The following is an 11,297-nucleotide window of genomic DNA, read 5'->3' as shown; positions in this document are numbered from 1 at the left end:
TTAGTTCTTCCTTCATGGCAGATTTCCAATGTCACCATCTGGACACCTCATGGCTTCTTCATAGGTCCTTAGTTCCTGTCCACAGATGTCCTTAGCCACATTCAAAACATATGCTATTAAATCAGCATAACCAAATCTTAATGGAGGTCTTATATCTCTTCTCTCTCTGTGCCTTGACAGTACATAATCATCAAGATTGTTCTTGCTTTGGTCTAGCTCAGTTCCTTGTTCCTTTGGTTCATCTTGATTTATCTGCTCACATCCTGATGATGAATCAGTAAGCTCTACCTTAGAATGAATATCATTATTGTTATTCCTTTGCAATGCAGCGACTTCATTAGTGGAATGGTCCTGAGGGAGATCATTTTCATTGAATGTGATGTCCCTACTTATCACGCATTTTCCAGAAACTCCATCGTGAAGTCATACTCTATAACCTTTTACCCCATCAGGGTAACCTAAGAAAATCACCTTCTTCGCCCTTGGTTTTAACTTTCCTTCATTTACATGCATGTATGCAGTAGAGCCAAAAATTTTAAGGTGTTCATAGGCAGCTGGCATTCCAGACCACACTTCCATATGTGTTTTAAAATCCAAGGCAGTAGAGGGACACCTATTTATCATATAGGCAGTGGTATTAACAGCTTCTCCCCAGAAACTCAATGGCAACTTGGACTGGAAAGCATACACCTCACTCTCTCCAATAGTGTTCTATTCATGCGCTCGGCCAGCCCATTTTGTTGGGGAGTATGCCTCATTTTTAAGTTGTCTAGCAATTCCATGCTTCTTACATAATTCGGTGAATTCATTTTCCAAGAACTCTAATCCATTATCGGTCCTTAGCCTCTTAATCTTTTTTCCTGTCTGATTTTTCACCAAAGTTTTCCATTCAATGAACTTTTGTCTTGCCTCATTTTTATGCTTCATGGTGTATATCCATACTCTCCTTGTAAAGTCATCAATAAATGTGATGAAATACCTGGCACCTCCACGTGTAAGTGTTTTGGATGGCCCCCCGACATCAGAATGTATATAATCTAGGGTAGCTTTTGTCCTATGAACAACCTTGGAGAACTTAACTCTAGTTTGCTTCCAATAGACACAATGTTCATAGAAATCCGGGTTACTGATTTTGTCTTTTCCCAACACTCCTTGCTTGCTTAATTCATGGAGCCCTCGTTCACTCACATGACCCAACCTTAGGTGCCAAAGTCTTGTCTTGTCACTGGTGTTCATAGCTGTAAATGCCACATTATCTGTACAAGTCTTTCCTTCAAAGGTGTATAAGCCATTTGTGATGCACCCTTTCATGATGACCAAAGCACCTTTGGTTATTGTGAGCACTCCATCCTTTGCCTTGAAGCAGTAACCAAGTTTGTCCAAAACTCCAAGGTAGATCAAATTTCGTTTTAGACCAGGAATGTATCTTACTTCAGAGAGTATTTTAATGGATCCATCGGCAACTTTGAGCTTAATGGATCTTACTCCTTCTATACTGCAAGACACATTATTTCTCATGAGAACCTTACCACCATCTACTTTGGTAAGATCATAGAACCAGTCTTTGTGCGGGCTCATGTGGAAAGAGTACCCGGAGTCCAGAATCCAATCACTTTCTGATCAATCTGTGGCAACTAGGAGTACATCTGCACTTTCATATCCATCTTGGACAGCAGCTACTTCCTCTGCATTAGTCTCTTTGTCCTTGTATCTCTTATTCAACTCTGGGCAATCTCTTTTAAAATGTCCCTCTTTATGACACAAGAAACACTTTCTTTTGAACATGTTCTTTGATCTCGATCGAGTTTTGCTTCTTTGTTTGAATTCTCTTTTTTCAGTGCGGCCTCTTACAAATAACCCTTCGATTTGTCCCTCATTAGAGACATCAAACCTTTTGTTCAGTTCTTTTGACATCAATGCTGAGTGTACTTTCTCCACCGTGAGGGATTCTCTACCATAGATCATGGTGTCTCTCAGATTCTCATAATTATCTGGAAGAGACCTCAGCAGCAACAATGCTTGATCTTTGTGGTATATCTTGACATCTATATTCTCCAGGTCCAGAATAATCTTGTTGAAGTCATCAACATGATCTTCAATTGATCTTGAGGTTTGCATCTTGAAGGTATACAGCTTCTGTTTCAAGAAGAGTAGATTAGCCAATGACTTGGTCATATACAATAGCTCTAATTTTTCTTCTCCAAGAAGTGCATCTTCAATGCCTTGTTGAACGAGCAAAGCTCTCATCTTCAAACGCCATAACCCGAAATCATTTTTACCGGTGAATTTTTCGATATCAAATTTTGCGGAACCCATTCTTTCTTCTCTCGATCAACCTGGCTCTGATACCAGTTTGTAGTGTACAATCAACTTAGAAGCCGATTGTTCCAGCAACTAATCAAGCAATAAAGAGAATATGCAAGGAGGAATTATAGTGGTTTGGACTATAAATCAGTCCTACATCCACTCGATCAAGAATCAATTCACTAAACACGATTGGAACAAAAGTTTTACAGTGATTCACTCATGCTTCTCCTTGTCACTTTTGTGTTGAGATTAAACGAAGAAAAAATACCCAGAATAGAAAAATTGCTCCTCACGGAATGATCGCTCAGCTCTATTTTAAGTTGTGTTCTAATTGAAAAACCAGCAACCACCTTGATGCTTCTAGTTGAAGACTATCTCCTCTCTTCAAGGTAATGGGCTACACTAAAATCAGGGCACATTCACGTTTGATCCAACAAACAAGTGATAGTCTCTCAACAGATCAAGCTGGCCCAATGGGCTTACTGATGATAAAGCATAAACCACANAGCATAAGTTCTCACAAATTTATATCTATGAGGTGAATCAATTTGGTCTATATTTAAAGTCAAAATTAACACTTTTTCATGGGTCTTGTCAGGTAGAAGATCTATCTCACAAAATACTAGGAAGACATTCTAATAAGAGTTTTTGTGCAAATCATTTTTATTGATTGTAATGGTCATAATTCGAGAAACATTGCCAATTATTATTATGATGCATAATTCTATCCATGGCGCATCACTTTTTGTTTTCAAACGAAGTCTAAGATTGAATAATTTTATGAAAAATGGAAAGAAATAAAGAATACTTGTAATTGCTTTTAAGCAAACATATTCCCTTGGTGTCTTCGGCAAGTTTTTATTCTCAACACATTCTTATCCTTTTGTCGGTAGTATACCAATGTCACGTCGGAATAAGATTAAAATTATCGAATTAAAAAAACAAAGATATCAGATTAAAACTGAAATTTGATAACATACGTGACCAAAATCGTAAAAAGTTAAACATACACGACCAAAAATACAATCTATTTACATTCAACCTCGGTTTTTTAACAAACCAAATATTGATAAACAAGATGACCCTTTTAAATTTTTTAAAAAAAAGACTCTCGAGTTTTATGACCTTAAAACAAATTATTGCTCTCGTGGTAACTTGGATGAATTTCTCATCGGTAGGACCTTTAGATCACAAGTGCTTTATTTTGGCTCTCCGTGAATTTATTGGAGGCAAATCAAATATTTGAGCAGTGTTTCTCGACAGATTAACGTGAGTTTATCCATGTGATAATGTACTCTTTCGAATATGAATCCGCTATTTTTTGTATCCTCGAAGGGAGCCCACAACCATTATTTGTTGGGTGTAGACTAAATAAACTATAGGAGGTTGGAGTAATAGTCTGAAACCACGTCAATATGGTAAATCAAACTAGCTGACATGCTAAAGCGAAAAAAATGTTTGTAGGTGATGTGGTGTCGTTGAACCATCAAACTTAAATTTTTACTCTCTAAAAAAAATAAGTGTAATAGTGAGCAGCGTCAAATCCACAATGAATGAGGGATGATTTCTATCGAGGAAAAACAAATAACAAAGGGGTTTTGTTGGGTAAAAACAAAACAAAATATTAAAACTAAAATTAGAAAGCAACAAAAAAATAATAAATCGAAACAAAAATTAAATTACAGTGAAGAATGATTAACGAATGAGAAAATTCAATCATACCGAGTTCTGATTCAAGGGAGTTATACTATTCAATTGTAGCACTACTTATTGACTAACAAATTATTTATTAATGTAGTTCCAAGCAATTAACCTTGGAATTATAGAGCTAACAGCTAAAATCCTTGTGTTTTTCTAATATAATTGACCAAACCCAACATCTAGTAAAAAAATTTCAATAATCAACTGGGCACGATAGCGTTCCAAATTAAGTAAATGTAACATTTTCGTTTTGTGAATACAGTTAATTTTAAAATCTAACAACCGAGATAGCTGCAATTGATAGATCAAATTTTGTTGATTTATTTAGATTAAATATCAAATTTTGTTGATTTATTTAGATTAAATATGTTATGATAGAACGAAACATCTAATCTATTGTTACGCAAGTACCAATCGTTCATGACGATTATTGATCACTGAATTCATGTATAACAACAGAAAATCATACATCAAATTAAATTATCGGATTAATCAACATATAATTTTCATATAATAAAATCATAAATCAACAAATACTTAAACAAACAAGAATATTAAATTAAGCACAAAAAACTTCACATATCCTTTTAATTAGAAATAAAACTTAGTCTAGAGTTTTTTGGAGAAAGAATGTAAAACTCCATACAACCTCATTTTGTTTCACGTTAAAGAGAGAGAAGAGGAAGAAGAGAGAAGTCTCCAGGATAAAACCAAAAAACTCGAATAAAACCTAGTGCTAATAGTTAAGATAAAATCTATCAATAAGAAAGATTGAGTTTTATTAAATATTAAATCTTTTCTTTTATCAATGTTAAAAGTTTTCTTCTCTCCAAAATATAGGAAAGAGTTGAGAAGTATGAATCTTTCACATTTTTTGTGTAAGTAATTGGTTCATTGGTATGTGTTGCACTTGTATTGTCATTAGAGTTCAAACTCTAGGAATCAAGTGTTCGAAAATATCAAATTTTTCATGGGATCCATATAAACTAACATGGTGACAGGTCAACGAAATCCTGTGTAAGAATACAAAAAAGATGCTTCATATTATGTAATTGGAGTAGCATAAGTTCTCACAAATTTATATCTATGAGATGAATCAATTTAGTCTATATTTAAAGTCAAAATTAACATTTTTTCAGGGGTCTTGTCAGGTAGAAGATCTATCTCACAAAATACTAGGAAGACATTCTAATAAGAGTTTTTGTGCAAATCATTTTTAGTGATTTTAAATTCGAGAAACATTGCCAATTATTATTATTGATGCATAATTCTATCTTTGGCACATCATATTTTTTGTTTTCAAACGAAGTCTAAGATTGAATAATTGTATGAAAAAAGAGAAAGAAATAAAGAATAATTGTAATTGCTTTTAAACAAACCTATTCCCTTGGTGTCTTCGGCAAGTTTATATTCTCAACACATTCTTATCCATTTATCGGTAGTATACCAATGTGACGTCGGAATAAAATTAAAATTATTGAATTTAAAAAACAAAGATATCAGATTAAAATTGAAATTTGATAACATACGTGACCAAAATCTTAAAAAGTTAAACATACACGACCAAAAATACAATCTATTTAAATTCAACCTTGGTTTTTTAACAAACCAAATATTTATAAACAAGATGACCCTTTTAATTTTTTTAAAAAAAAAACTCTCGAGTTTTATGACCTTAAAACAAATGATTGCTCTTGTGGTAACTTGGATGAATTTCTCATCGGTAGGACCTTTAGCTCACAAGTGCTTTATTTTGGCTCTCCATGACTTTACTGGAAGCAAATCAAATATTCGAGCAATGTTTCTCGACGGACTAACGTGAGTTTATCCATGTGGTAATGTAGTTTTTCGAATAGGAATCCGCTATTTTTTGTAGCCTCAGGGGGAGCCCACATCCATTATTTGTTGGGTGAAGACTAGATAAACTATAGTAGATCAACGTAATGGTCTGAAACCACGTCAATCTGATAAACCAAACTAGGCGACATGCTAAAGCAAAAAAAAAAGTTTGTAGGTGATGTGGTTTCGTTGAACCATCAAACTTAAATTTTTACTCTCTAAATAAAATGAGTGTAATGGTGAGCAACGTCAAATCGACAAAGAATGAGGGATGATTTCTTTCGAAGACAAACAAATAACAAAGGGGTTTTGTTGGACTTTTTAATACACAAGGAATGAGGCATCAAATCCACAAGGAAAGAGGCGGAATGAAGATTTGTTTCCTGCAGGTTCGAATTTGAAGATAATCCTAATCCGAAAAAGGAGATCAGAATGAGCATAAAGGCGGACATGGAATTCAAAATGGAAGATAAAGATATAGGTGACAATGTCTCGTCCCGTTATCATCCCTATTGCCACTTATTCCACATGACATTGGATTGTTTTTTTTTAAAACATTTAGACATTATAATTTATGAATGATTTTGCGACCGTAGATTATTATATATGTACACCAAAATTAATCGAACGGTTCCAATTGGACTATATATAAAAGACAACCTTAATTTCCAGATTTAAATTCAATTAATTTAATTACACAAGCGCGAACGTTTTTTCGACCACCACCCGGACCCAGTCAAACTCCGCCGGAATCGGATCTCTATCGCGGCCTCCGCCTGTTTGGAGGAGAATATTCCGGTATCTCCACAGTCGGACCACCGTATCCAATCATGACCCCTGAATAGTAAATATCTCTTTTCTTTTTGTATTTCAGATAAATCTGAGGACCTAAAATCTTCGTAGGGCTTCAATTTTTATTTAAGATTCTATTTTGATTGGTTTCATGTGAGTCTTATTTGTAAACAGTGTGAATTTCATTTCGCGTTTCCCCCTCATGTCATGATATTAGATCCATGGTTATGGTTTTGGGTACAAATCACTCAAATAGATTCCGGGCAGCGCTTAATTGGGGCATCTAACTTCTGTTTCCAGAAATTAAAATGAATGAAATACTTGTAACGTAGAATTGTCAAAATAGTTAAGGTAAAATCGACCCGCTGCTTGCGGTAATTTTTGGAGATAATTCTTGTCTGTTTTTCGAAACATTATCCAGAGCGGTGCCTTTTCATTTACTCTCATGATATTTTAAATAAATGATCATTTTGATTTTAGGCTAAGTAGGCTTTTAATTTGTTCTTAATCACAGAATGATAAGGTGGAATTTTTAATTTTTATGCTTTGTACAAATGTGTGGGGGGCTCCGGTTTGGTATTATAAATAATATGGAGAGTAATTAACATGTGATTGTATGTCTTGCAGTGACTACCTGTTCAAGCTTCTTTTAATTGGAGATTCCGGAGTTGGCAAGTCATGTCTCCTCCTGAGATTTTCTGTAAGACTCTACGGGTGCATGTAGCCGGGGTGATAGGATAATAGGGTGATTGATTTTTAATGCACTAAGAAGTGTAATGTGATTATTTAAATGGTAGAACGAGATACTTAGTTTATATTTGGTACGGCGGGGGATTTTGACTTTAACAATAGTATGGCATTGTTAAAAGTTTTTAGCCAAGTGAGAGTGCTTTGCATTTTATTGACTTTTTATATTGAACAATAGATTGATAAGGGTACGCAGTAAATGTTTTACATGTTGCAAGTTGACATAGCAGTGACTTTACGAAATTAGAGAGTTATGAACTGTTAGTGCTTGTATAGAATAAGTAATGCTAATATGCTATGTTGATGATGCTTTATGCCTCCGCTGATTTCTTCCAACTTTTCTCTGTTAGCGAAAAATAAAAACATGACTGGGCGTTGGAAATCTTACGTTGAAAGCGTTTTATTAATATCTTTGGAGAACATACAAAATTAAGTTTCCCATGAAAGTAATATAACTGCTGAGAGTGCTGCCAATTTGACTAACCTACGGAGTCAAAATTTTCCTTACTTGTAATAGGTAAGTGGATTAATTACATTCCGAAATTGTACTGAAAACTGGTGCCCATTGCATCATGAATTCATCGTTTTCTTTCTAACTATTTACTTGTGGATCTAGGCTAGTGATTGATCATTGTTGTTCAATTCATACAGGATGATTCGTACCTGGACAGTTACATCAGCACAATTGGTGTTGATTTTGTAAGAACTCATTGTGTTCTTTTTCTTGATTGTTGTGTGTGTGTGTGTGAGTGGGTTGGTTGATTTACATGGGACAATCAGAAATCTTATTCTGTTTTTACTTCTACAGAAAATACGCACCGTGGAAGAAGATGGGAAGACCATTAAACTTCAGATTGTAAGTTGCCGTGATTATAAGTCTAATCAAAAGACTTGGCTGTCACTTGTAGATAGTTATTGAATATTTTGGATAAATCTTTATGTTATTTTAAGATTTTATAATTGTTGCAAGATTTGCTCGTTTTGTTAGGTAGTATTGATGGTGAAATGTTTTTTATCCTTCAGTAAATTAATTGGGCATGTTGTTAAGGTCTCAAGTGATTTATTAATCTGTCCTGTGCTATTCACAACAACTTAATCTTTTATTATTTGGTTGTGAAAATGATTTGTAATTTTTTAGCTGCTAGGAGATTTATTGTACTTGAAACATTTATACCTTTCGGCAATTTATTCACTAGTTCTTTCTTCCAAGTAAAGTTTTGATTCCTTCACGAAGTTATCACATGACCTCCCTCAAAGAAATGCTTCCACACTTTCAGCTTCTAGCATGGTGGTTACAGCACAATGATTTGCTATGATTTTACTTTTGAGTTTTCAACTCGATTATTTCTTAAAATGTTTTATTCGTGAATATTTGAGTGGTTTAGTTTGAGCAATTTTTTGCTCAAATGTTTTTTTGTTCTACCTGATTCTCTTTTTTTTCTTCACGAAGCCTCACTCACTTTTTCTTTTCGGTTTGCACTTTTCAGTGGGATACAGCTGGACAAGAACGATTCAGAACCATAACTAGTAGCTACTACCGTGGGGCACATGGCATTATAGTAAGATTATTTGAGGTTGCCTAATCTCTTGCAGGCAATTCCTGCATGCTTTTAAATGCGTCCTCAGTCTGCTTGGAATTTTGTTGCAGATAGTGTATGATGTTACTGACCAAGAAAGCTTCAACAATGTGAAGCAATGGTTGAGTGAAATTGATCGTTATGCTGGTGATAATGTAAACAAGCTTTTAGTAGGAAACAAGTGTGACCTCGCTGATAAAAGAGCCGTGCCATTTGAAACAGCCAAGGTATGGATTTTATCATCATGCATGCATGCAATCTTAAGCTGACTCGGTCAACTAAACTACTTTTGTTTAATAAGGCATTTGCGGATGAAATGGGTATCCCATTCATGGAGACAAGTGCAAAAAATGCGACAAATGTTGAACAAGCTTTCATGGCGATGGCTGCTGACATTAAAAACAGGTCTTTTTTTTAATGCACTGGTTTTTAATTTAGAACAGTAGGGCATCGAATGTTTAGTCTACACTGTTGAATCTTTATTTACTGTATTAATCTTTTTCTTTAACATTTCTCATTTTAATTTGATCACAGGATGGCAAGTCAGCCAGCATCAAGCAATGCAAGGCCACCTACCGTGCAAATTCGAGGACAACCAGTTGCCCAGAACAGTGGCTGCTGTTCTTCGTAACGGTCTTCCACAAAAGCTCCATCACAACACCGTCACGTCTACTTCATTATGCTGTGCGTCATAGCAGTTTTATTGTTTTCAAATATATTTGGTTTCTCATAGCCCTTTAAAATTATGTTGAACTGCTTACTCTAGTAATATTTGTTTGTTGGCTGTTGGTAAACTTAGCACTTTCCCCTTATAACAATGTTATAGCTTTTGCAAACATGTAGTAGAACAAGAATTTGGCACAATTTCTTTTGTTACAAGTATTATGTTATATCGTGGTTTATGTTCACGTTTAAATTGAGATAATCTGCGATTAAATTTCTCTTTTTTTTTTTTTTATGATGGGTTTTGCATTTAAACTAAAATGTTGTTAACTAGCATTCTTCATTAATTTTCGTTATTATTCCCCGAAATATGTTGTACATTCTTCTTTTTTCTTATTACTAAAATCACGCATCAAAATAAAATAAATTTCATTTGAGCTGTCGACTAAGTCAGATTTCCAATGATAATAAATTATGTAGATGTCCATAATCCACCAAAATGTCAGTTACTATTACGCAAACATTTAATAACTCCATTGTATTTTAAGCTTTAAATCAACAAAAGGCTGTCTGTTCGGGTATATATAATCCTCATCTCCTTTCCCATATTTAACATGTTTTTGCCAATGAATGGAAAAGAGGACCAATACAGTGCACCTTTTTTAGCGTCGAAAGAGTCGAGTGGCCTCGGGTCGATCCATGACAACTTCCATGATCTGTTAGATGAGGCTCTCTACGAGTCCGATGACTTTCGGATGTATGGGTACAAGGTCACAAGGTGCCCTAGTAGGTGTAGACATAACTGGATGTCGTGCCCATTCGTGCATTTTGGGGAGAAGGCACGTCGTCGTGACCCACGATTATACAACTACGTTGGCATCCTGTGTCCCGACTACAAGGACGAGGGGATGTGTCTGAGAGGCGATTCTTGTGTTTTCGCGCATGGTGCTTTCGAGCAATGGCTCCATCCTGATAAGTATCGTACTCGTATGTGCAATGCGCGTGCTTTTTGTACTAGGAGGGTGTGCTTCTTTGCACACTCAGTGCAAGAACTCCGGCAAGAAACTAGTTACCCGTGGTACTAGATAGCTAGATTGCAATACATGCAAATTGAGATGAAAATATAATTCAATAATACAAAGATAATTATTGTCGGATTATAAAAATTATATGTAAATTATATCTCTTTTCATTTGTGTACACTCTGTCTATCTATCTATAATATTAATTAAGAACGAGATTTCCAAAATCCCCGTACACATTAATTTGGCTTTAATGTTTATGTAATTTTTTGTTTTGAATTCGACTCTTTGAAAACGAAGAATGACTTTAATGTGGATGTAATTTTATTTTTGAATTTGACTCTTTGAAACGAATAATGATTTTATATTAAATTATTGTTTATTTATATTTTATTTGATATAATAAAATGTAATTAAAATTTCATATTTCATAATAATTGAAAAATCATCTTACTTCCTCTTTTATATATTTAATTTATAAATATCATAACTAAAAAAAATATGTAATACATAATATTCATACATTATATTATACATACAACATCGTTAATACTAATTTATAAATATCATACCTAAAAAATATGTAATACATAATATTCATATATTATATTATACATACAATATCGCTATAGTATTTATTAAGAGAGTT

General features: G+C 34.3%; 2 protein-coding genes across 2 annotated transcripts; both read left to right on the top strand.

Moving 5' to 3' along the window:
* Positions 1 to 6,521: 6,521 nt before the first annotated feature.
* Positions 6,522 to 9,871, top strand: LOC140973844 (ras-related protein RABD2a-like). Its single transcript, XM_073436940.1, has 8 exons — positions 6,522 to 6,691; positions 7,267 to 7,339; positions 8,038 to 8,085; positions 8,195 to 8,242; positions 8,874 to 8,945; positions 9,035 to 9,190; positions 9,265 to 9,368; positions 9,498 to 9,871. Exons 1-8 carry the CDS (start codon positions 6,678 to 6,680, stop codon positions 9,592 to 9,594), a joined length of 612 nt encoding a protein of 203 aa, XP_073293041.1. The 5' UTR covers positions 6,522 to 6,677; the 3' UTR covers positions 9,595 to 9,871.
* Positions 9,872 to 10,252: 381 nt separating this feature from the next.
* Positions 10,253 to 10,711, top strand: LOC140972582 (zinc finger CCCH domain-containing protein 54). Its single transcript, XM_073434983.1, has one exon. The coding sequence runs from the start codon at positions 10,253 to 10,255 to the stop codon at positions 10,709 to 10,711; it is 459 nt and encodes a 152-aa protein (XP_073291084.1).
* Positions 10,712 to 11,297: the final 586 nt, after the last annotated feature.

This window comes from Primulina huaijiensis, chromosome 3 (genome assembly GCF_012295235.1).
Source record: "Primulina huaijiensis isolate GDHJ02 chromosome 3, ASM1229523v2, whole genome shotgun sequence".
Taxonomy (NCBI): Eukaryota; Viridiplantae; Streptophyta; class Magnoliopsida; order Lamiales; family Gesneriaceae; genus Primulina; species Primulina huaijiensis.
Note: the sequence above shows the minus strand (reverse complement) of the source record. Positions and strands in the feature narration are given on the sequence as shown.